Below are 27,864 nucleotides of genomic sequence, written 5' to 3'. Positions count from 1 at the left end.
TGCCTGAAGAATTTCTAAGGAAATTTCAAACACCAGTTTAATCGCACTGGGAGGAAGGTTTTTCTTTCCATTGCACAGATGGGAAAGGGAAGCATACAGAGGCTAGAAAGCCTTCTCAAGATGACATGGCAAAGAATAGCAGAGACAGGGCTTCGACTGTCTCTCTCTCTGGCCTTGAGCTCCAACAGCTCTACAACACATCAGCAAGACAGGATGTTTGTCTTGGCTGTGACTGACTGGCGTTGCTCTAGTGCCTAGCCATCATTTTCATATCAGGCAGCAGTCTCATCAGCAGAAAGCTCCCATTGTGATCAAGGGGGAGTAGATTTCCTGTGCATCTTCTGAAATTATGCACAAACCATAAATGAGAGAAGTGGAAAAACAAGGGCTAAGTCACGAAAACACAGTGTCTATATCAACCCTTTACATTTTCTTACACAAATACAGAAGAACTGTATGGATATGTATCAGCTGACCTTTCCCCCACTGGTACTGCTCAGTAGAACAACATATCATTGAGAAGAGTTTGAATGCTGCAGCTGTCAAGCCTGAGGTCTTTTGAAAGGCCACTTCTCCTGAACCAACTTATTACTCATTTCTTGCTATTATCCATTTCTTCACCACAAGTGACAAAATCTAAAAGCTGGTTTCACATTAGGTGGAATATCACAGTTTGTACCATGCTTCTACCATTTCCATTTAGCTATCTTTTTCTTTAGAACTTCCACATCTTTCCTGTGAAATGTCTCCATTTCTTGTTACAGAATTTAAGGCATTGTACTAGAAGAAAGGACCATATCTTTTCACTGAAGCTGTGCATACAGATTTCTGTCTGTAGCTTTAGTGTAAAACAAGACATATTTTATCATAAGCACAACAATAATGAGGAGTTTGTTAGGCTGGTCAGTGACTACTCTGTATTTCTAATTGCCAAGTCTGCTCCTTGTCCTTAATTTAACCCCTGCAGAAATTATAATCCAAAATGTATATCTGATAAAGAACAAGTAATCCACAAGGTAAATAATTTTCAGCTCCAGTATAGCACAGCATTACTATAAACATGGGGCTTCTTTTAACTGTGCGATGTTATTTTGTCTTCTGAAAGCCTGACAGTTTCCACAAGGAGGACACCAAGGGATTGGCTGGGTTTTAGAGATCAGCAGATGGACAAATTAAAACATTACTCAAGGGAATAGTATAACTTCCAGAGAGCAGGTAGGGAAGGACCATTTATTACAGTAAACCTCGAGAGCCCAGTGTTGGAAACTCTCCATAATCATAAACACGTGTTCTTCAAGTGACCTCCCTGCTCGTGGCCAGCAGGCAACTCCTGCACGTTGAGCGAGGAGGTGCTACTGGAGATGCACAAGCACAGCTCTCCTGCAGCTCAGCAGGGAGGGCAGTGGGCACACCCTGGCACCCAGCCTGCTGTCCTTGAGCTCAGCGCAGCATCCTGGGACTAGGTTATCTACCCCTATTCACCAATGCCTGCCCAGAGCCGGCAGGGTTCAGTCGGCTTTTCTATGGGAACTCCTCCCACCAAGATTTTATAAAAAAATACTTTTAGTGGAATTAGTTCGAGATGGTTGTCATGTCTGAGAGGAAGAGGAGAAGCGCATGGGCAGCTGCAGTATGCAACACAGTATCCAACTGGAAGAAGCAAAATATCTGGTGGCAAATTTTCCATCCTCTTTTACTGTCTGTCTTACTGGTACAGCCTGAAGGTCAGTCTGTGGTAAACAGAAAAGGTAAATTTGATCATACTGAATTTATAGAGTATGTGTAGGGTTTCAGGATTTGATACTGAGATGTTAACCCTTTGCAGAAAAGGCAAAGAAACACAGATGTACTACTGGAAGAAGCGATACCATAGCTCAGTAACCAGGTTTGCTACTGTATTAGGTTTGCATGATAGGGTTTTGGTAGCCAGGGAGGCTACAGGGGTGGCTTCTTGTGAGAAGCTACTAGAAGCTTCTCTGATATCCGATGGAGCCAATGCCAGCCGGCTCCAAGATGGACCAGCCACTGGCCAAGGCCAAGCCCAGCAGCAGCAGTACCTCTGGGATAGCACATTTAAGGGGGAAAAATCCTCTGAATCAAATTTCAGCAGCAGAGCGGAGTGTGAATACGTGAGAGCAAGAGCCCTGCAGTCACCAAGGTTAACGCAGGAGGAGGCAGGAGTTGCTCCAGCTGCCGGAGCAGAGATTCCCCTGCAGCCTGGGGAGGTTAATGGTGGAGCAGATCCCCACCTGCAGCCCAGGGAGGGTCCCACACCAGAGCAGGTGGGTGCCCGCAGGAGGCTGTGACCCCGTGGGCAGCCCACCCTGGAGCAGCTCCTGGCAGGGCCTGTGGCCCCGTGGGGAGAGGAGCCCGGGCTGGAGTAGCTCCTGACAGGACCTACAACCCCATGGGGGACTCCACACTGGAGCACTGTGTGAAGAACTGCAGCCTGTGGAAAGGACCCATATTGGAGAAGTTCATGCAGGACTGTCTGCTGTGGGAGGGACACCACGCTGGGGCAGGGCAGAGTGTGAGGATCCTCCCCCTGAGGAGGAAGGAGCAGCAGAGGCAGCGTGTGAGGGACTGACCCCAGCCCTATTTCTTTCCCATTCTTGGAAATAACCATTAGAATAATTTTACCTTCTTAAACCCAATCCTACATTACATAGCAACTTTCTCATCACTATCAGAAGGCTACTAAAAGATCACCTTGCGGTGTTTGCTTTCAAAACACTCACTGGTCAAGTGTTACATAGGACAGTAATTACATGGCAGTTTATTTGCTGGGTTGCTAGATTTTTGAGTCTACAGACTAACTCTACAAGTATCATGGCAGTCGTCTTATGCTTAAAATAATTCTATATGATTAGAAGGACATTACAGCCTCGGTTGATTTCCCACTTAAAATCAGCCTCATTATCTTCAGTCTTGCTGTTCAAGTGACACAGCAATTGACATCTCTAACAACTGAGAACAGAAAGCTGCGCCTAAGACTTTCAGAACTCATTCCATCTCAGGACCCTTCTCATATAGCCTTTCTGTTTCATTTTTTTAAACCAGGAGTAGCCCGACTTCAAAACCAAAGATATTATTTCTCTCTGATTCACCACTGAAAAATCTATGATTACATAGGAAGAATACAAATAAAGGTCTGTTTTGTAGTTGTGGAAGACTACATATAAAATCTAAACTGTATGCACAGACACACAAGATGTATTTTTCCAACTGCAATTTAACCTTAATTTCCTTTCTTTGTATTCTGTTCAAAGTCAGTCACCACACCAAAAGATTATGCATTGCATTTTAAACCAGAAGTGTTTGGAGGTTTTAAAACATACCACAGAAAATTTATTTTATCCATTACAGACCCTATATCCATTACAGATCCTATATCCTAAGATGACTGTGCTGAAAATACCACGAGTTAAACATATGGAACAGCGTTCATATCAGTTGGGTGGGGGGATTATGTACACAGTTCCCTTTCACTGAGAGCTTGGCCCAATGAGAGATCTATTTTTTCTTTGATTCTTTACACCCAACATAAGGTACTACATTTTCTTGGGCAGAGACTCCTTTTCCTCAAGTTTTAGCCCAAAGTAAAAATTTTGCTGAAGGAAATGCATCAGATACAGTGGAAATGCTAACTCTACGCTTTAGTTTAATGCCAGGAAGGATATCAGTGTGGAATTCAGTCCAAATGGAGAAGAGTGTGAGGAAGCATGTGAAAAAAGAAATGGTAATAGTTATTGTGAAAATTAATTTTTAAAGAGAACAGTACTCAGCTTTGATAGAAAGCCTTTTCTGGGAATGGGTAGAGGCCGCACTGAACTTACTTGCACAGCTATGTGACCCCTGCCAATCAACATCAACACTTCATTAATATTTTACTGAAAAAGTGTGAGATGATTCAAACTTCAGCTGTCCTTGTAGATGTTGCTAAGCAACTTTGCTGCTTGTCTGTGAACTAGTTTTCACAGCAACCTTTCCTTCAAACCAAAGACCTGTGTCCACTTGAAACATCTTCCCCTTTGTCAATGAAGAACCCAGCAAGTTCTAACCCACCCCTCCCTTTGCCTTTCCCTCCCCACATCCCAGTTAAAAAGAAATCAATTTAATACCATCTAAAATTCTCCACTTACCATAATCACTGTCATAAAACACTATGAATTTCTGCCACCGCAGCTCAGTGACCAGTTTCAGCATAACATCATTGAGGCGGACGGGTGGCCGGGCAGCCAGCGTGTACTCCTCCTCCTCCAGGCTGGGGTTCAGGTGGCATGCTGTGCGTGGGGAGCCTCCCGTGTTGCGTTGTACAAAAAGGTGTGGGATGTGCATGGCATCTGTCAGGGACTGCAGGGCGTTGGCTGAGGCACAACCAGTGGATGTCACTAAGGCTAAGATCCCCAGGGTCATCAGGTCACAGGCTGGAGAAGACAAGAAATAAAGCAGGGTTAGAACAAGCTCAGCAATTCCTTTGACAAACCTAGATGCTAAGAAGGAAACGGGACAGGCTTTACCCTTGCCATTAACAGAGAGTGGAAATGATTTCTATTACAGTATCAGCCAGAGCCTTTCAGAGTTAGGTCCTGCACCTCTATGGCAGGAGACAGTATCTGCAATCTGTACTGATAAGAACAAGTCGAGGACAGATAGCATTACTGTTGTCATTTCTTCAGACAGGAGCTGATATGGATGGAGCTTACAGCCCTTGCTTCAGGTCATTCCTGGTGGAAGCAGGAACTGAACTGTCTTTTAAAAGCCAGTTCACTGCTTTCACCTCTTAATCTTTGTTGTGCACATTGGACGAAGACTTCAGACAATAAAGAGCAATTTCAGTTTCAAAGATTTCTCTTATACAAGAGAATTTTGAAGGATTTTTAAATTGATGGAAAAACATTCACAGTGTGTCTCAGAGCTATGAAGAAACAACAAAGGCACTCGTTAGAACAAAGGCAACTCATGAACAACTAAATTATTAGTAACACCGTAGCCGTCTTTAAAAAGATCTGGAAAAGCACATACCATTTAAAAACACTGCATACACATTTGAGCCCATCTGCTTTTGAGGATGAAGCGTTAGGCGAGTGAGACCCAGGCGGTGCTGGCTGGGCAGCCCTGGGCAGCCCTTCCCAGCCTTGCTGTGCTGCTGGGGTCAGCCACAGCATCCCGCCCGGCTCACTCTCCCCAGGACTCTGCCCGGTAGGGCCACCCGACATGCAGCTGGGGTTGGAAAATGTTTCACTCTAGGCCCCCCAGCTATAGCCCAGCAGCTATTTAGTCAGTGGTGGCAAGACTAAGGCAGCTACTGACGTTTGATGTTACTAACCCTCTTGAATAAGTGGCAGCAAAGCCACAAGTCCCTGGGAGCTGGGCACAGGGAGGACTCATGGCTTAGTGTTGCCCTAAGGGTCCCCCAGGGGCACTCGGCGCTTCCCACTCCTCTTCTCCTTTGAAGAGGGCTGGGGGGGAGCTCAGGGATGCAGTTGCTGTTTCAGTCCCCAAGCAAGCACCTGCACAAGCCCAGCCTGCCCAAAGGAAACAAGCTAATCTGCTTCCCTGGGACAGAGGCCCACCACCAGAGCCAAGCTGGACAGGAGGTGACTGGGGATGCTCCACAGCCCTGCTGCAGGCTACATGACCTTGCTAACAGCCGATAAATGAAAGAGCCTCCAGGGTATAATCCAGAGCCCCTCTGGGACACACAGGGTAGCTGAGCAGGATGTTCAGCTCCCAGCATGGAGGGGAGGCTGCCCACGCTGCGCTTCCCTGTGCAAGGCGATGGCCACGGCACATGGGAGAGCTGGCGGCCGGCACGTGGCACATGCCGCAGGGCTGCCAGGGCATGTGTCAGCTCTGCTAACGCAGGAAAGATGTGCTGCCACCCTGCCGCTGACCCACCTCTGATCTCCGGTGGAACCAACTGAGAGAAAATGTAGAAAAATGAGCATAACATATTAAAAGGATTTGGTTTTCCTCCTCTAAACACTTTTAAGTATACCTCCACTTTCAGAGGCCAAAACATCAAAGGGACTGGACAGTGTATGAATAATTAATAGTAATTAGCAGTTAATTGCCAATATTAATTACACAAAGCCACAGTAATTAAACACATAAAACTGTTTTTAAGGCAACCAACAAACTGTTTCACCAAATATCGTCTTAGACCAGAGAGAAAATAAATAGATCACACTTTGATATAGGATAACAGAAAGAAAATGTTTGATCTTCTCTATGCACAGAACATTCAACATGTATCCTAATGCAACAGAGAAAGATGAAGTGCTTTTGAAATTATTTCCTTGATGGTCTTTACAATACACATGTCAGCTGCATTATCTAAATTTACTCTGTGTTGATTATAGTTACATGAAATTGTTCTTTGTTTTTCCTGAGAGCTGACCTGATTTAACAGCAGGGAGGCATTACATTTGCCAAATGGGAGACCCAGGTTCGGGAACAGATTTGATTTCCCAGGCTTCTAGCCAGAGAAAACTGAACATGTCATACAGGTAATTTATTTAGTCACAGTAGGGGAGGGAACAGAGAAGTGGGAACAGAGGGAGAGAACAGCCGAGCTGAGCTATAAACCCCTGCAGAGATCACCAACCAGCAAGCTTTGCTGTCACCAGAGGTGAGAGAAGCAAGCCACACGGGTCTGTGGAAGGAACAATTTACTTGCAAAGCAGACAGAAGGAGCAAAAAAACAAAGCCCTTTCTCTCGGGAGGCTGCATTCAGAGAGTCACTTATTTGTGGAATATAGAGCTGATCACCAGTTGTATAACAAGAGATGACTTCATTCAGCAGTTGACACTAATCAAAAGCTGCTCACTTACTAGCAGCAAAAAGACCAGAGATACAACAGGCTGCAGCAAATGGGGCCCCTTATCTCCCAGCACAGCCCACTGAACACAGCTGAAATATCTCAGCAAAGACTGTTTTGGTCAAGGCATTTTCCCAGTGTTTTGTAGTTTGTGTCAACTGGTTAAAATGAAGAATTAGTCAATACGTTTCTACATTCTGATATTTTGTCAATTGATTATGTTCTGCCTGAAAGCATATGCTGCACAGTAACTGTTATCTCCTCTTGGCTCTTGGTTTCGAAATAGTATAGCAGGCAATGAAAAACTGGAATGACTAAGGGAAAAAGGTTTCATATTTTCTGAATTGCTTTCTTTAGTCAAATTACAGGATGTGAAACAGAACATGTCATATTTCTAGTAGACTTTCACTATATAAAAATACAATAGATTCCAGGAAGTTCAACCTCTCCACACTTACTACGCTGAAAGGTGAGAATAAGCTTTTAGCACATAAAGAAGTACTGCTTTCTACATTAGTAACAGAATGGGAAACAACTACTTAGCAAACTCCTATTCATTAAAAACCTCATTAACTCTTAAGACATCTTGAAATCCCATAGCAAAAGAACGTTCAAGGATTATACAATACCAGAAGAAAACTCTGGTGACAATTCTTTTAGGATTTCCTCCCACATGCCTGTACTTTTTTGCATACAAAACTTTGGCATGAGAAAAGATGTGTCATCTTCTGTTTTACTTCATACTAGCTACAGATTTTCAGCAACAGTCAAGCATCCCTGACTACAAGACTGAGTAAATCACTAATTCTGTATGCCAGCTGCAGCTTCATAAGCACTCAAAAGAACCTGCAATTTTTGCACATGAATTCTATTACTACCATCTTGATTTCCTTAAAGCTGAAATACAGAAATGTGAAGTTGCCTCAGTTCATGTCAACCTACTAACATAAGGGAAAGGGGAATCAGAACACCTTAGGTGTTTAGCGATCTTTAACTGCTATAGTGGTAGCTATAACAATTTCATATTGTTATAACGAAGATGTGTTCATATTTATTTATCCTGTAGATATATTTACGTAGATAAGTTTCAAGAAATAATGCTTTTAAAGTATTTGTTCCACAGATAAAGAGAGTCAACGTTCCAGCAATCCTGACTCCAGATTTCACTGCTACGTGAATAGCAATAGTTACTAGCTTACTGTACTGAAATGCCTTCATCACCATCAGGCTTCATCTTCATTCATCTATTTGAGCAGACTAAATTATGACATGGTAGTTGTTAATCAGTGTTAGCCACCATCAACAGACCATCTCTCAAACTTACACTTCGATTTCATTGAAGTTTCCCAAATTATTGCTTAATCCAGTTTTTAGTCGTTTCAGTGGAATCTCTCTCTCAACCTATTCTTTTGAAGTCTGTCTTCAGAATCTCCCCTTTCCACATCTGCTTGACATTTCATATCTGGAACTGTTATTTCCATTACAGAGTTTCACAACACACTGTCTGCTCTCTTCTCCATCTATAGCCCTGTTTTTCTCCATTTAGCTTCTCTGTGTCATCTCTGTCATGATGTTGACAGAAGTAACAAAGGTTAATATATTTGGGGCTTCTTCTAACATCCATTTGTCTAACGGTTCTTACATCATACCGATACATACCAAACTTTTCTCCCATTCTGTGACCCACGTCTCTAACTCCAGTCATATCCCATTAGACAACAGTTCATGGAAGTGCAGCTATCATTTTTCAGAATGCACCTTATCCATGTGACCTTTTTAATCATGGCCCACGAGACTCCTCACAGCCTGTGAAATGATGCAAGAATTCTGCTTTGCTACAGTCACTTTTAAGGTCTTGCTTTCCTACCATTGCCTCATGTACTGCCATCCTATTTGTGAAGACAGGTGCAGATGGCAAAGTCCTGATTTGGCACCATCTTCATAGGGATACTTGCATTAAAAGCTTTAGCTCAGATCTCTCTAATTAAATCCCTCTCCAAACTGCAGGGAATCAAAATACTCCAAGACAAACTGTTATCTTGCTTCTGGCAATGTGACAATATGACCATCTTTCAGTCTCCCTTTCAGTGGTTTCCTGTTTTTCAGAAAAGGGTAGAAACTTGTTCCTTTGTTTCCACAATTATCAATAGACCAGCTGCCACTGTAATTTCGGATCTAACAATACATCCACCTACTGGCATTCACACTGCCTCTTCAAACTTCAATGCCTTTCTGTCTCTCACTTCTGTGTAGCTCTATAGCTGGTCCTACCCACTCTGGACAGCATCTGATCATATTTGATAAATCCTCTCTGAATTGTTTTAATTTCCTTGATTTTTTTTTTCTTTTTTAGTTTGATTAACCTTTAGGAGCGTTTTACTGCACTGCAAATGGAGAATCTTCCTAATAGCAAATAACTTGATTTAAAAAAAAAAAAAATCACGGTTCAACAATTGAGAGGTTGCTGCCTTTTCGCTTGGAAAGATCTTCAAAGGAAGAGAACTTCAGATCTGGCAAAAGAATGGAAATCCAGCCACACTGCACATACCTGATATTTCTAGTGTAGTTCTCTGGAATGAAATGATTAACGAAGTTGGCACTTAAGTATTTGTAACTAGGTTTAACAGCTACCATCCTGCTGAGATGAGATGAGGGACTTCATGCCTGCCTTAGTACTATTGCCTCAGTCAATCTGGCAGAAACTGATTTTTCACATTGTTTATCTTTGAACACCAGTAGGGAGAGGGAGGAAAATAATCATTTTATCATCAAAACATCAAATTCCAGAGAACACAAATTCTGGAGAAGGTAATAAAAAAACCCAAACTATTTTGGAAACCTAAATCCTAACATTCCATGAGATTATCAAGGCCTGCAAGTTATTCTGCTGAAAGTGCATAGTTAGCAAATCTACAAGCTGGCCTAGCAAGCACATGCAGAATATCCCGTGCTATATACAAATGAATACACAAGGAACTAACTATTGTATTATTCATGTGTACAAAATTTAATCAGCAATTTGGTTCATTAGCCAATTTTATTTATAACATATACACATAACAGAAGTTTTGGGTTAAACACTAGAATAGCAAAAAGTTAGGAAATAAAAATATATCATTTCAGAAATCTGGTATGTTGTATCCTTAATCGAGATGTAAAGTCTGCAGGAAATGCATCCATAGAGGTATTCTTAAACTGAATGGAAAAAGTCCTTCTGGGAGGTTTGTCTGGAGCACAGGGGTTGACAAAGAAAAGACAACAATACAAGGAAAAAGACTGCAGCCCACCAAGCAATATTTCAAAATCAAGAGGACGACAATACAATCCCTTCAGCTAAAACCAAAAATAACACAAGCCAGATAAGTGAGCACTTTCACACATACCTAAACAAAACCCAAACATTTCTGCTGTAGCACATAAGAAACTTTATAGAAGTCAGGGCACGAACCTACAGGTATTTCAGTCAACAGAAAAATAGATAACTAAAATGTAGATAACTAGTAGTCTTTTTCTTTAGGCCTCAAAAGTCCTTTAATACTTAAATGATTTTGTGCAAAATCAGTCCCTCAGGCAGACAAAATTACAGGATAAACATTAATATCACTGAAAATGCTTCTATTCAAAATACTGATCTATAGATTCACTCCTACTATTGGTGAATTAAAGACAACATCAACATTAGTCATCTAAACATTCATTTGACCTGATGCTTCACTAAGAGGGTTTCCTGAATTAAAGTAGGCTTTCCTTACTTTATATTTTATGTTGTTTGTTTACTCTTCATCAGTTTCTTTTATTAATTGAGAAAGAGAATTCATAATGAACTGGCATATTGGCACCTAGTATCATGCTACGCAGTTGTCCTTCCTTTGGGTACTCAGCAATAAATTATTTTTGTTACATTTCTTAAGGTTTTTAATTACCTTTATGTTATGCGTTTACACTATGTTTCTTCAAACTAATAAGATTTTGTAATTTTTATTACAAAAACCCTACACAAACTATAGTTACTTGTCAGAGTAACTGTTAATAGAGAGAAAAGATAACAGACATAGACAGCAAAATTCTTTTATGTAGCACTTTTATTGCTGTACCAGTTTGTATGTAGTGAAGATTAGTATTTCTTACTACATTAGACATATGTTCAATCAAAACAAAATGCATCTTAAAACAAGAAAGAAAATTCACAGTTAGTCCACTGTGGTTTAATGCAAAAATCAAACCATCCAAAACCCTAACTACCCCAATTTGGATGTGTACATTTTTCACATGTAACATTTGAGAACGCTAAATATTTCCTCCCTTTCATTTAAACAGCTTTTCTTCTCTACCTGGGACCAGGATCCAGGCTTTCTTAAATCCCACAGTCCTTGATGCGATAATTCTGGAAGCCACAGGAAAGTCTGACACAGCCCCACCATACCTCCTGATGGCAATTGTGTTCCCCTGCTTGCCAGCATTCAGAGCCCAAACACAATGCCAAGTCTTCCACCAGAGACAAGAATTTCAAATCATGAAAGTATTCCCATGGATAATAATTCATTGCAAGAAGGACCTTGGAGAGCACCTGTGACTAGCCCGGCATCCAACATACAAATGCAACCACTGACAAATACTGCAGACTCTCTTGCAGTAAATAAAAATAGATAGTCTGAGAACCAAAGAGGACAGAAAATGCCTGAAGTTTGTCAGATAGATAACATTCTTGCTGGATAGCACAGAAACATGATATAAACTTAAAACAAAAGGAACCATACACCCAACACAAAGCAAACTGTAATGTTGACCTCCTCAAAAGGCCCATGTTCTAGTCTCACATGAAACCAAGCTCCCTTTATGTGTCCTTTTTCCAAAGCCATGAAACCCACATTGGGAAGAATTCACAATAAATCAGTTCAGGGCTCTCTCCAGCTGCAAGGCGGCAAGTAAATCTTCTCCTGTCAGCTTGCAAGCTCAGGCAGAGCTTCAAAATCTGACACACACACACCATGTAACAGAATATCTCTGGAGAAGATGCTGATACTTACCCATGTGTAAATATGTATGATGTAAAGTCTTTAACGAGTGATTGGCAACAGCAATAAAACCTGGGGCCACAGTCCTAAAATCACAGACTTATAGCACCAAAGCTAAAATGATCCTGTAGCAGGTTCATTAGCATCTATGTATGGACAAGACACAGCTGGCAAGGCGCAGGCTGCCACTAACTCCATGAAAATTAGAGAAGCTCATTCCTGACCTGAGGCAGGCTCAAATATTTCGTTTTAGTGCAGCTATGGAGGAGACATAGTATTTGCCAGCAGTTGAATTGTCATTGTGAGCCCTCCATGGAGTTTTTTGATACTTAGTTTTCTGATAACTATTAACCAAAACCATTATACTAGATAATATATTGAAAAACTGAATAATCACCATTTAGCCTGTTTCTGAATTCTTTCTCCGTCCTTCAGTATAGCTCTTTTTTTTTTTTTTTTTTTTTTTTTCCTTAGAAAACACAAGGTAAGGGATTCTCTAGTGTTTTTTCTTAGCAACTGAAATAAGACTGGCAAGTCAGTTTATAAACTCTTTTATTTTTTTCTTTTAGAAAAATTTGTCATCAGTTGTATGGGTAAAGTCCTATAGTGGGACACTTCTGTCTCCGACTTAGGTAAAATTCTCAGCTGCCCAGCTCAAAGCACTTCATGATCCAAAAATATGATACGCATCATCGCTTACATTTTCTAAGATTATGACGATTATTTCAGTAGGCTACCAGTTACATGGAAAAGATTCTGGAAAACCAGTATACACTATCAAGAAGACCAGTATATACATATATAAATGTGCATATTTAAATGTACACGTAATCAGTATATCAAAATATCCCTGACAAAGCAGCATCAAAACAAACCTCAAAAGCTAAGTTAAGCACGAGATTTTGAAATGTTTATCAAAAAATTTCTAGAAAAAAATGTTACTAAAGATCCTCCCCTTATTCTTGGACTGCCTTTTTATTGTTTTTCCAGCATTCAGCAGCCTAAGCCAAACAAGAAAGAATAGGAGAAGAAAAAAAATGAATGAGTTTTTGTATGCATGTTTCCTATGTTTTTCTTCCAGATACACGCTAACCATTACTCACTGAACAGAGGCACACTGGCGATATCACCTTCCTCATGCTGCTTTTCCCACACTGCCCGCTTACCCCTTCTGAGGTCAGAAGCCAGCTCCATCTCCTTTGTGTCACTGCTCACAGCACTAATAGGGTGTTTGGTTACTGCTCATTGACACTGGTTGCATAGGAAAATTAATATTTAGATCATCAACTTACTTTCAACTAAATGCTTTACTGGCTGGTGCCTTGTGGGCCAATTCTCAGCATGTATAAACTGTCAGGGCTCCCCTGACATTACTAGAACCATCTTTTACCTCTGAAATAATAGTCACCGCACCTTACTTGCTCCATTATCCCCTTGGTTCAGCACTTTCAGTAAGCTGTTGTCATTGGCTCACACACAGACAGAGCACCTAGGTTGGGTATGAAGGCTGAAAAATGCTTTTCTTTTCTAGGACCTATAGTGAATGCACAAAATTGTATAAATCCTTTCCCTAGAATGCACATTGACTGCAACAGTTGGAGGTTTCAAGTAATTTCCCTCAAAGCACAAACCAAAAGGACATTTCAGTGCATGACAACATTCTTTGTGTCAGTATCAATGCAATAAACCACTAGCTGCCATTCTTAAAAAATTAACCAAAAGCAGGGAAAGAAGCAATCTAGACCACTCTTCATTCACATTTATGCAGATGATGAAATTATTTCAAAGTGGTAAGTAATATACCATAGAGAAGGAAAAGAGTTATCAGAAGTAGAGTTGTGGCTTTCATCTTTCATTTAATTTATGGGAGCGTATTAATAGCTCTTTTCAGTCTTTAATAGACTAAAATAAAACATTAAAGTCCTCTCACACCAAGCACACAAGTATAACTGCTCTACTACTGGCAAAACAGTTTACTTTCCATACAACTGAGTGATGCCATCAAGTGGTCAACAAAAGCACCGGTTGTTTTGCAAATAAGGGTTTTGGGTTAATCACTGAACATGCTACATTTTGCGTGGAAAAGCCACCACCATGAAATCAGTACAAGGTATACTCCACTAATAAAAGTGCATTAATTGAGAGCACTAGTGACAGATAAGAGATGCCCTTGTTTTTACAAAAGACATCTGATTGTGCTCTCTAGCTCCTCCAAAGAAGGTAAGAGTCTCTGAGAGAAACAGCTATAACTCTGCTTTATAGCTGAGTTTTGCTATTGCCTTTGCAGTCAGATGGATTTGGAAGACCAAACCAGGAAAGCTTGCATAATGTATGTATTTACAACTTTTTTAGACAACAATTTAGTAATGTGAGCGGTTGAGGATGCGAAATATCACAAAATGTACACATTTTCTAGCTGTTCTGAATTAATAATTAAAAAAAAAAATCCTTAAAGCAGCTAAATAATGCCTTGACAGTACAGAAATCCCAGGAATAACTGCACTTCTGTTTTCTCGACGAAATGTCATTCCATTAGTAACGGTTTTCTTCCAGAATCATAGTTTGGCATGACGTTTAAAAACATGAATAAGCATCTCTGGGTAATACTAAAAAGAGTATGGTTTTGCAGAGCTACACATTAATCAAAATGACATCTATACTATTTTAAGGCATCAGGTGGAACCGAACCAGCTTTGACTCTTTTTGTTTTTCTTTTCCCCTTTCAAGATTAGTTCTGAGTTAGAATTAACTGCAAACTATCTCAATTATTTAAGAGACATAAACAACTGCTTTTCTGAATACTACATATTTGATTTCCGTTCTTAGCAAGTTCATCAATAATTATGTTTTCTTTTGCCCTTCAACACAGAATAAACTGCACTTTCTCACCCTCTGCTTCTTTCATTTGCCTTTCATTAAAAATCATAATGATATAAAAGTATTTTTTCACACGTTCATTAGCATTCTGCATGCATGCTTGACTTCACTGCCTCCTTTGGGACTTTTTTTACATGTACACGCTGAGTATTATTGTAACGTCAGCGTGGCCGAGGCTCAGTTCCGGCAGGCACAAAAGGAAAACACTCTCCTGCCATTTACAAAAAGCAGTCAAATGTAGCAACTCCAGACGAGCTGATAAAACCTCCTAGTTCTTCAGTACCAAGAAACTCATTTGGATTCTGAGCAGTATTGACCAGCAAAGAACGCGTTAGCCCTGCTTGCCTGTCTAATTAGCAGCAATGATGTGTGTGCACAAAAAGTGCCAACAGAAACTTCAATTTGTGGGGGGCGCCCCCCTCCTTAAACTGTTCTCCTGTGTACCATGCTTTTATGCTGAAAGCAGGAGGGATGAACATCAGGCTAAGCATCACGACATTACTTCTAAACTAACCACAAAAGATTTCTCTGTTCTTTTGTTTCCCCAGCACATTAGAAGCATGTGTCATTCCCTGCACACTCCCTAGTCACCCAGAAATTTTAAACAAACCAAAACACTGGTGCACGATCTCTGTTCCATAACCAATCCACCACTGTGCTTCAGTAAAACACCTACTTGGAAACAACAAATTCAAACTGCAAACATCACTCCAAAGCAGCAGTTCACATCCTGAGAACGAAACCTTAAGCAGGAGACTTAGAAGGGCGCCTCAGGGGTATATATAATACTATCAGGGCTGCTGCGTTATGAGAAGGATAAACATTATGAAACTCAAGGTAAATTCCCAAAAGCTACCATTGCCTCATGCATGGACAGCAAGTTCCATACTCCAACTACCAGCTCAAGTAATGCACAACCCTATAGCCTTTCCTTATCTTGCTATGATCTCTTCTCTCCAATAGCTGTTACTTCTGCCAGCAAAGTGGACAGCAATATTACATCAGGCAGATGAGACACCAGAAGTCAATTCACAGAGCTGGGGAACACACCCATGGTGAAGGAGCCAACTTACACAAACAACATTCATTTATTTATGCCAACTGCTGAAAGACTCACAGCGTTTATGAATCTAGCTGTGACTCAGTACATATTTATAGCTTGTATTTATTGACAAATTTTAGGGGTTGATCTATTGAAAGATCTCTGCAATGTATCACATACTTACAATTGCATTCAAGCATTATGCAAATATCCCAAGCCTAGCAACAGTCTAAAGCTGCTATTTCATTTTCTAAAATCAACTTTAAAAGGAACACTTTCTTCTTTCCCTACCCATGAAACACATAATGAATGCCAAAATTATTTTTGCTCAATACTAAGAAAAAGATCCTGTCCTCACTCAGCACCAATATTCCTTACATGAAAACAGCTGCTTACAGATCTCAAATCCCCAGGACCAGCGCTACAAAATAGGCGGCATTAAAATACTGCAAGTCTGCATTCTCTAGTTTGCTTTAGCAGTTGCCCTAGAGTAACTTCAGACACCACACAGCTTTAACATCTAATAAAGCTACTCTAAATTGTTGGAGTATTACTCTGAATTTCTCTCTCCCCTTCAGCTCTGCATGAGTCAAATCAGGGAAAAACATCAAAACCCACAAATTTGCAAGAGTTCTCATCTGAATACATGAAATTAGACAGTTGTTCAAATGTGTTTAACACCTGATATAGTTCCCACTGTGAACCTTAGGACAGATTTTCAAAAAGTCTTAACATTTATGCACCTCTTACCCAGAGGCTGCTTGAAAACCAGGCCTCTCCTTTTGATGCTTAAATGAGACTGGCCTCTTGGAAGTTGCTCCTATTTTGGACTGCACTTTTCTTTCTTTTTTTTTTTTTTTTTCTCTTTATCTCAGCCTCTATCTCTGCAGATAAACAGACATTACCCTGCGGATAACCAGGCTTACTTCATACCAGCACAGATGCAGTACATTTCCTTAATCTCATGTTATTCAGAATTGTTTAAAAAACTGCCCTAATTACACCTTGCAACTAAGGTTTCTCTATACATGAAAGTCACTCTAGGGAAGACACCAATTTGAAAACTAACAAAGTGCCCTGGAGTGGTGGCCAGGTTTGATAGAGGCGAGTGCCTTTTCCGCTACACCTACTGTGAAGGTGGAAAATTCAAAGAAAAGTCACACCAAAATGCAAATCAAGAGTCATTACAAGGGAAATCAAGCCTCTCTTTGCTGGATACATGTTCTTTTTATGTCCCAATCAAACACCGGTACAGAGTTTCTGAAGGTCTCCCTCCCTCTTCTATTGCACACATCTCACCAGCACACAAAGCCCCCCCACCAGTATGCCCTTGTTGCTCTCCCGTGTGGCCACCCACAACAGCGCCAGGGAGATCTGGAGCATATCAAGCATGACACACGGCTCAGAGAGCAATGGCCAAGTGCAGGACAAGGCCAGTATTTTGCTTCTCAGTCTTGCTGGTGAAGAGAAACAGCTTGCAGAAGAGTAGACAGAGCCTGTGGGTTTAATACGTGGTTGCACAGCTGGTGTCAACAACACAGCTTTTACAACCATGGAACCATCTTTCAAAACCAAGGACTTCAGGGAAGAGACAGGACCTATTTAATCAGTAGTGTAAAAGCATCTTTGCCATCAGGCTGGCCAAACCTGAGAAACAGGGCTTTAAACTAGGAGCATCAGGGAAGGGAAACGACAGTCAACAATCAAGTGAGGAAGCAGGGAACCAGCGTGATAAGCAAAAGGTACAGGCTGAAGTACACAAGAAAGATCTGTGAAAGAGCAAAACAGGACAGAGGGGGGGCCATACCAGGCATACGCACACAAATACTGAAATGGCAAGAGGACACCGTGATGGGGAAGCCTCCCACATCCCGCTGAAAAATCAGCAAGGGTGGGTGCAGTCGCAGGGTTACAATCCCAGAGAGATACTATGCGATCTCTCTCAGGACTGCAGTGCTGCAGTGACTGCATCTTCCCCCCCCCCCCCCCCCCCCGCCCCCCCAGCCCCCGTTTATAAACACAAGAATTTTACTCCTCTATTTTCCAGCTAATTACTAGTTTCTATGAACTCACATAATTACTGTTTTTTAAAGCACCTAAATCATAGCTGTGAAAGAATCTGTTAATGCAATTCAAGTTTCAGTGACCTATGCAGAATAATTTACATATATATATATAAGCGCCTTAAAATTACTTTCTAAAGTGACCCAGAAGTGGAAAGCAGGTGTATTAAATCCATACAGAAAAAGTAACCAGCTTTCTACAGTACTGCATTGAAGAAAAATAAAAATGTATTAATAGATTACTCCACTTGTGTCCTATTCTGCCTTAAATGGTGTCCGTTACTGATTAGCCCATAGGACCTTCACTTTGAGCTTTCTGTCCTCTGTGATCAAGGTGAAGAAAGAAGAAACAAAGAACTTCTTGTAATCAGGTTTCTATGGATAAAGTATGGTGCTAACAATTAAAATGTTTTATTAATAATAAGACGATGCCACTACTAAATTATTCTAAAGCATCTGAAGCATCATATTTTCAAAGACCTGTATGCACATCCTGAATAATTTGAGGCAAATGAGAGCGTCATATATATGAAACTAATCATTAAATTAGATTGTAAAAAAAGACTACAGACCACACAACGGAAGAAAGAACTAAACCCCAAGTGTTTCATCAGTAAGCAAGCCCAAACTGACTAATCCAGAAGAAAACACATAAAAAGGATCCAACACTAAAATAGCTCACCTTCCACTGAAATATAGTTTCATTGAAAGGCTCTGCTCTCAGCTGTTATCTGATTTCAGTAACTGCATAAAAGAATATTTTCAAAGTGGAAAACAGAGGCTAACTTGAGCCCTGTGACATTATCTACACATAAATACGTTACTACACTTCTGATTAGGTGCTACTTAGGCTATGTCACTAATAAAGCTTAACTGGCTGTTATGTGTGTGTGTTCATAAAGTCTCATTATATAAAACCTCCAGGTCACAGACTAAAACCAAAATAATTTCACCCCTGTTCTCCTACCACAGGATTTGAAGTGCACTGTAGTCAGAAGAGCTGATCCTAAGGAACAGATACTAAGACATTATCACTTATGACAGGACAAGTAATGTTCAGTAGGGAATTCCAGTATCGCATCTTCCTGAATCTGTGTGGCCATTGCAACGCTGGTAACTACCGCTTGTGTGGAGAGGTAAACACAGATGGAAGGAAAACACTTAAAACTGACAAGACAGACCTCATACCAAAGAGGTTAGTGCCAAATTCCAACCTAGGCATGCAAAGGGATTAGTATAAAAACAGGAAAAGATGCGTCATAAATACAGAAGCAGAAAGAGTAGGTCAGAGAAGGATCCTGCTTTCAAGTATCAATTCTCCTTTTACCAGTTTCAAAATAATCAATTACTTACTAGAAAAGTAATTTCTGATGAAAAGTACCACCACAAATGAGGGGTTTTGTTCATTCGTAGTCACCAGCTTCTCACTAAGGGTTTTTACTATACCTCTAACTGTGCATTCATTATTGGGTCATACAGATTTTCTGAGAGTATGTATTATAAGTCACATGCTGGAGTCATAAGCCAAGCAAAAAAAAAAAAAAAAAAAAAATCAGAAGCCAAAAGTCAGAAAGCCACAGCAGCTACCACCTTCTTGCAATTCCTACTGTCCCAAGCATTAGGGAATTTTATTGCGAGAGAAGCATTCAAATTCTAGGACCACTAAAAATCAAGTTACAGCAGGGTACCATAAACAACACAACGTCAGCTTTAGAGCCTGGACATACTGACAATTTCTTATATTTTCTGCGAGGCTCAGGGTTTTTTCAGTTATCATCATACAGTGGTTATACTCACTCTGATTTTTTTTTTCTTTTGTACACCATCTTTATAAAAGTCACGGTCCCATCCAGAACATATGCTATATATAACAGCTAAATAGTCACATTCTTTACACTTTTCCACATAATCACTGAATTGTTTTCATAAAATAACATGACTGTAAGGTTGGGGGCTGGAGGGAAGCCAGTATCAGGACTGATGGTACTTTTCCCCCTGAAATTTCATTTGACTGATTTCTAATAACCTACACAATTAGCATTGCGGACTTTTAAAGTTCCCCAAATCTCTCTTGAAGTGAGACATTGCCTGCTAAGGTTAGCTCTCTAGACACATCATGTAGGTGCAGCTTCTGAGAGCTCAAGCATAGTAAACACTGAGTCTTCAGAAACAGGCTACAATTAGCTCTCCAAGCTTCCCAATTTACTTAAAATAACACTTCCCAAAAAACCTAATTTCGTGAGTGCTAGACTAGGCTATAATTTTTCATTCAAGGATTTCTAACAGTCAAAATACATACCATAACTTTTGATGTAGCTACTAACACAGGGAACAGTGTTTCCAGTCTCCTGAACGTGTTCTCATCTGGATGACTCTTTCAGATTTAGGTCATGTCTCCAGCCCGAAGACTTGTCTGCCTCTCTTTCTGTCCCTCTCTCTGTTTCTTGCCTGGACCACAGAGTCTCTTCCCACACATAACCTTTTACCTTCCCTTCCTTGAAATGAGTGGTGAAAGACCTTGCTTTTATAATCGTCTACGACGATTCTATAAGACAGTCACCTTATGAAGAGTCTTTTGATGACCAGCTGACGCACTAAGAACTTAGCTTCCTACCTTCATTTGAGTTTGGTCTTTATAAACAGATTTTTTTCATAAACAGTAACCAACCCTGGCTTCAAGGGCTTTCCACAATCACAGGCGCGTTGTGGCTCTTTCCATTGCTACTTTTACATTATTGCTAAAAAAAAACAACAAACAAAACCAAAACCCAAAAAAAACAGAGACAAAAGGAAGGGAGAATATTTGAAGTGGACTTTCAGCTGCTGTATATCTGTGTATAGAGTTCAAATCTCGGAAAGAAATCATGCACTGTAAATAAGTCATTTCTGAAAGAAGTTTCAAAATAAAACGATTCACACACCACATAACATTTTTCATATGAACTTAATAGCACAGCAGATGTGTTTTCCCCATGAGGTAAATCATTCATCACTACAGAACTGCCTCATCATGCGGAAATAGCTACGCTTTGGGTTTTTTCCCCTTTCTTCTTTCTCGTACCAGGTATGTTAAGGGTTTATATTGGTTAATGCAGCTAGAAAATGGCTTTTCTCTCTCGTACCAGACATAGTCATTTCAGACTCTTCTAGTGACAGATCTGAATCACCAGGGTAGGTTTGCACACCAGCAGCCTACCTAAATGCCTTCTATTATTGTTGTCCCTTTCAACCTTTGTCACAGCTCACTTACCTTCTCTCAAATTACATTTTTAAACTAGGACGAGAACAATTGAATTTTTAGCTAGGTCTATCTAATGTCTTGGCTTAGAAAATTCCTAAAATCTTGACAGACAGGTTCTTTAGCAATGCAAGTGCACAATTGTGCTAAAACACAGTTTAGAAAGCACATACATACTCACCACTTCCACATCCCCTAAAGTTCTATAAGGATCTCGAACATTTTCTACAGTATTTATTATACATATAGTACTATGAACCACTTGTATTTTGGACCTAATTCATCTGAATAAGCAACTTCTTTGAAATCAAATGGAATTTATTCCCTCACTAGGCTGAAACTATTTTGTGCAACCAGGAAAACTACCTCCTGGATAAATATGTCAGCTGATTTCTCAGGGGAGATTTTTGTCAGAGACACTCCATCTACACATGATAAGAACATTTTTATATAGACCAAATCTACCTCTTGAGACCATCTATCTGGCAGACAATGACCTTGCACATCTATTACTCTTTGAAATTCCATGGAGATCAGTCTTTTTACATATATATATTTAGACTGACAAGTATTTCTCAGCTCTACAAAAGTGATTCTTTCCACCGATAATACGGTTCCTTAGCTGCACAGTCCACGGCATACGTTATCCTTGGCAACAGTACCAATGGAAGATGTTAATAAAGCCCCAGCCTGAAGCAAGCTTGAAGTTTTGTGGAAATTCTTGTATGTTTTTTACACATTCAAACTAGGTGTAATGGAGACACATGTAAGACGCTCCTTCCTCACAGCCCTCTCCTAGTGCAGGGTGGCCACCACGTACCAGACACAGCCTGGACACCGGAGACCAAGGCCAACACCCACTACAAGGACACATTGCTTCCTCTCTTCCTTGGCCTGGCAGCTACAGCAAAGCATAGCAAGATGTTACAGGTCAGCTGCTTGACTGGATCTTGCCAGCTAGAGGGTGATTGCCAAGTACATCTAAACCTACTTCATGACAGGGAACCTGAACAATTAGGGGAAACCATTTTTCTTCCCTTCCACTGCAGCTCCCTGCCAGTCTAAGAGACATTTCCGTGCAATGTAATGAAATGCAATATTCTCTTTTCTCACTTATGATTTTCTCAACCCCCTTGGACATGCAGAAGAATGTGCTGTGGTGCACTTGTTTAAGTGAGGAAAAAAAGGAGTTCTAAATGAGAAGAGTGCCTATCATTCTTTTTTTCCAGATTAGCTATACACTTGAGTAACTGCATTGACAACAACTTCTCAGGTAATTCTAAGGAGGTAAGCTTCTTTGAACTCAAAATTGGATGAAAAGGTTTTTACAAGCAATAACAAAATATATCAGCTAAACTGTCAGAAAGACTACAAAAGAGAAAGATTGTACAAATTAGATAAAAGGATGTGTAGAGTCCTAACAGAGTTTTCATTAGCTCTCTCTTGAGAATGACAACTAGATCATACTTTGGACAAAGCATTTTTCAACATCTGTTGGTCATTTATTTATGCTCAGGTTGGCAGCAGAGTAGGAAGCTGGCAGCAACTGAATTAGGCTGTCAAAAAAGAATATCTTAAGTTCAACAAGTCTGAACATCTCAGAATGACTGAGGCCATGTACAATACAGAAAATTACGTGCAACTTGCATATTATGCATTTTTCCCCTGGAAAGACGCACTCTGAACAAAGACAACTCATTAAAACAATATTAGAATAATACTTCAGATACATGGGCAACTGCTGAGCTACTCATATAGGTAACATTCGATTTATAAACTGATTTTTAGAACACACAGAAATGCATAACAAAAAGAAAGGCCGTGTCTTCTACCAGGACTCTCAGCTAGCCTCATCTCTGTTCTGCTTTAATCGGAAGACAACTTTCACATTGTGTGACTAAAACTTTTTTAAACATTTGGGACAAGATGCTCAGAGTCCAGCCAGCTGGACTGCACCAAGCCCCAGGAGTCCACACAGATTTCTAGTGACAACAGGCACTTGGGGTGCACGCAGAACCTTGTATGAGGTAAGTAGCTAAATGGTCTCTTTGTTCCCCACAATCTGCTAACACACTGGAAAGCAAATATGATCCAAAAGAACAAGTATTTTGAAGTGACAAGTTAAGTTTCTTGCCCGCTGACCCTTACTGAAGTCATTTAAATATAAAGCTCTACAAAGGAAAAAAATCAACTATAAGAAGTTTCATATTAAGAATATACAAAACTTTTTAACAGAAATTAAACAATTTTTATTTTAAATCTAATCTTGACATTTAAATTTAGGTTATGCCTTTTTTCCTGGGTGGTTTTTTATTATTATTATTATTTTACAACCTAAATACTCACAAAAATAAAACATAAATGCATATTTTTGTTTTGATTCTGAAACTGCAAACCAGCAGGACTCAGCTGAAGTATACCGCACCAGCTGGAACTTGCACTCTCCCCTGATTAGTATTATGTTATAGCTGAAACTCTCTGGTCCCTGCTGATCCCAGCAGTCTGCTCCCACGGATCACCACTGGGCAGCGCAAACAAAAAATGAGTAACAGTGGTTCAGTGGCTCATCTTCTATCTGAAGCCCTCAAGGAAAAGAGTTCACGCAAACGTGATGTTGATTTGCAGTGATGACTGTATATGGATACATCCACAACACACTTCCCATCTTTCCAGAGCAAATCAGTACGGCCAAGCACCTCTCTTGCACTCACCTACAAGCTTTCCCATAGGTGTATTTGGGACAACACTAGCTCACAAGTGCACATACAGTGTTTTTTCTACCTAACATACACGTACAGCATCTGTTGATGCAGTAAGAGGTAAATTCCTTGCGGGCCAATTTATAACATGCCTATACAGTAGACTAAACTCTGCCGTAAACCCCAGAAGAGGTGCACTTACCACAGAGCACTTGATATGCCCTGCGGACCGGTGTTCAGGCTGGCTGTCTCCCTGGGGTGCCACGGGCAGGGGTGCAGGTTCTCAGCAGGTCAGCCAGGGCCCCCCTGCAGGAACTGACAATCCTTGCCAAGTTGCTAGGTGAGTTCACCAGGCCAGAAGACTTTTGGTCCCTCTGCTACCACCATCACCAAGCCTTCCCATTCCTCCCTCCCCACGACTCAGGCAGGACTTGTGTTGAGCCCTCTGGTTACTGGCCCACTCTTGACATCACCCCCAAGCAGCCAGGAGATTCTGTGGGTCTCAGCTGCAGAAATAACCATTCCCACACCTGACACTTCATACAGCTCAAGTGCTACTTCAGCCCACAATCCAGTCACTTTTTGCAGGGGTCTGCAAGCTAAAAAATTTTGGCAACTGGTTGGCCTCTATAAACTCAGTTTGGGGTGAGCATCAGCTGGCAACCTCTTGCTTCAGTTCTTTGCTATGAAGAGTCTGAGATCTCAAGGGCAAGTTATACAAAGCCTCCAGCATAAAGCATTGCCTGGCTCCCTTCTACACGTTGGGTATGTGCCAGCTAAAACGGTGACTGAATCTGTCAAACCCAATTCCCAGTCTCCGTTGCTCGGAAACCCTATCCAAAAATGACAGGCCTTCTACTTCACCAAGAATGCCACTGTTTGTTTAGAATACCTTAAGTGCCATCACAAGCACGGTGCTTTAAGCCACTTACACAAATCAGGACAGGCTAAACTTGTTACCCAAAGGGTTAATTAGATTTAGCTGGGAAACTTTTTTTCTGACTGATGCACATAGAAGAGAGCTACATGGGTAATTTATACAGACAAATGAATGACAGCAATGTCTAATTTCTTTTGTATAGTCATTTCTGTTTATTTCTTTTCTTTGTGTTTTCCTGGAGTATTTGCATGAAGTATGCAATTGTGTTCTGTTTGCGTGGTTAATACAGCATGAAGAGAAATCCATACTTGTCATGCCACATCAGGCACTGCAAAGCAGCATTACATGTAATATTATTTTTTGTTACTGAAAGCAAAACAGTACAGATGCTATAAGAAGCAAGTGGCCAGAAAACTGAATTCCTGTGGACTATTTTTAATGTAACTGTCTACATATTTCTTGTGCAGTTCAGGATCTGCTCTCTTCTATTACAACATATGATACAATATACTTTTGCAGTCATCTGTCACAGATCTACTGAAAGACAGGTTAAGAATGAAGTTTCTTTTTAGGCTAAACTTCTGGGCACCTTTTGTGGACTTTTTTTATCCTCTAATTGTTCCTCTATCAGGGTCCAGTTTTGCACTCTTTGTGCAAACAACACTTCATTGAAGGCAAATACAATGTTGAATCTATCATACTAGCTAGCTAGGTTTGTCTAGGCCAGCGCCTTTTCCGTATCTGTCGCCACCACCACATGAGTCTCGCTAAAGCTTGCAAATCTTTTGCAGACATATGAAACCAAACTCCCATAAAAAATATTCTTCAGAATATTGTCATATTCATTGGCTTTTGTACTGAAGCATGAGCATTCAAATTCTTTGTAATTTCTTAATCCTATCAAATATAGTTGTGAGTTTTCTAAATGTCTGCATAAAGTCTAATCCTGAAAAAAAAAATTAATCAAAAAATCCTAGTAAGATCCTAAGCATTCAATATGGTAACTTTGTGAGTTCAGAAAATTCTTGCTGTTTTTAAGCCTTGGCTCTGCCTCCTATGTAGTTAAAATAACAAAATCCCACTTGCTTTCTCTTTCCATCACCATTGTCCCTCCCTCAGTTATGAATCCTCTTCTTATGCATAAGAACTCCAAGATTCTGCTCCTTTCCATATCTTTAATCCGCTTTCACTTCCCTCCGAATACTTAAGCCTGTCACATACATCTTCAAAAAACACGGTCACAGAAAGGAAACAGGAAAAAGATGATATTCCCAATGCATTTACATTGACTCTCTCCAGCAACAACTTAGGCCCTTTTTTCCCCTCCATAAACTACAATACAGCTGCAAAATTAATTATTTTTCCATGAGCACAACTTCACAAGCTGTGGCAGAGAGTTTCCCCTGCCATTATGCTATCTGTTCACCTGCTCTTGTTAGGAGTCATGACAGTCACTGCCTTCTCTAGCCTGAATGTGTGCCACCCATACACAATTGTTTTTCAAATTTCCAGATCGGAGGTAAGAATATTGAACACTATTTATAGTATAGAACTTGTGAGGATCCCAGCATTAGGTTTTTGCTGTGCTATTCATTCACGTTTCACATACTTTCATAGGTAGCTCCCTAATCACGATGGCTTCGCACCTCCGTTCTCCCTTCCCCCAGAACTGCTTAGATTCACTGCTGGCTTCTTGTGAGAGTGTTTGCCAGAGCATGTTTTTTTTCCCATATGGTAACTCCTTACCCTACAATAGTATTATCTGAACATTATGAAAAACATATCTATCCCTTAGAACCAACATTTCTCTCTCTGGTGAGGTTCACATTGTTCTATAACCATGTGTTTAATTGGGAAATTGTGTTATGGCTTCAGCAAAAGCCATGGAATCTCTTGTAAGGTCTGAAAGATAATGCATCAGTCCTATTTTAATGAAATCGCATTTGTGGTGTTGCAGCAAAATATCTTATTCCGGTTTCTTGAAGAGATGACAAACAAAACCAGAAGAGTAGTGAGCTGATTATAAAGCTACTTCTAATTTCTTAAAGTTTTAGTAATGCCCAGTCTTGCCATCTCTGGAAAGGCATGAAAGGAGAACCAATATAAACCTATAACAGGACTTTACATTCTGTCTACGCCATGCAGCTTACAACTGCATCATCCTCTGGTATGTGAGCTAGGTCATTTTGAAGTCACTTGGATTTCTCTGTGCTGCAGCGCAGCACGGTGCAGACACTCTAAAGTGGCACATATCTCAAAAATGTGAAACGGGGCAGGAGGTCTGACATTCTGGTTAAGTCTCACATGTTTCTGACACAAAGTCAATGCAGTAGTTACACTGCATTGGTTTCCCCACCAACAAATCTTGCAATATATGAAGGAATTAAAGATGCAACAGAGACACAGAACCCACTCTAGGAGCCTACATAATTTCCTGAGGAAAACATATCCAAAAACCCAAGTGATTCATTATTGAATTGGGTCTAGTTTGCTGTTCCCCTTGCTCTGGAATTCATGGCCTGAAAGGATGGGCTAAAAATGCCTTCGAAATATTGCACAATTCTGTATAGAGTTTTCAACAAGGTTTTCACCCTCAGCTAAGACAAAAAGGGATGTTATTCCCCCCAAATCCAAATATCTCTTTTTACTTGTCACATAGGACTCGCCATTTAAAACTGGAAAAAAAGGGGTTGCTTCTCTTGGCTGAGATGCAAGAAATTACCACGTACTGCTTATTGTCAGCATTAGAACCCTTACAACTCATTTCTTTTACCCTCATAAGGCACTTTAAATGGAAACACAATTTCAGGACATACAGATAACCCTTTTAACATGGTGAAAGATTTATTTTATCATCATGAACTTTTACAGTGCTGCTGCTGCTGGGTTTAGAGGAAGTTTTATCTTGTGTTTCACTTGGGTAGTGACTGTACCAAATTTCCTACTTGGAATATTAGTTGTAGTTCAGTAAAGCGTATGGATATATACGCATGTCACATACCTTAGTATTTTACTGAAATACATTGCTGAAGAACACTACTGAAACTGCACTTTTAAGAATGAGCTTCCAGGAGATTAAAAACAAACAAAAAAATAAAAATCAAAACTTGTTCTTCTGAACCAAATTGCAGAATCTTGGTCAGAGAATCTTGGTCATTTTACTGCCCCTATAACTATCAATTAAAATCACTAGACTCATGTACGCTGTCGGATTAAACAACAAGCA

General features: G+C 40.4%; 1 protein-coding gene across 3 annotated transcripts in view; it reads right to left on the bottom strand.

Annotated features, from left to right (window-relative positions):
- The window catches only part of GRID1 (glutamate ionotropic receptor delta type subunit 1), a 550,527-nt gene that overhangs the window by 315,558 nt on the left and 207,105 nt on the right, over positions 1-27,864 (bottom strand). For all 3 annotated transcript variants that reach the window (XM_080402703.1, XM_080402704.1, XM_080402705.1), the window contains one exon: positions 4,143-4,427. In XM_080402703.1, coding sequence (XP_080258829.1) covers positions 4,143-4,427 — 285 coding nt within the window. The remainder of the gene's footprint in view (positions 1-4,142; positions 4,428-27,864) is intronic.

This window comes from Falco punctatus, assembly GCF_963210335.1.
Source record: "Falco punctatus genome assembly, chromosome: 9".
NCBI classification, from domain to species: domain Eukaryota; kingdom Metazoa; phylum Chordata; class Aves; order Falconiformes; family Falconidae; genus Falco; species Falco punctatus.
The sequence above is the reverse complement of the archived record's forward strand: the minus strand, read 5'-3'. Positions and strand labels throughout refer to the sequence as shown.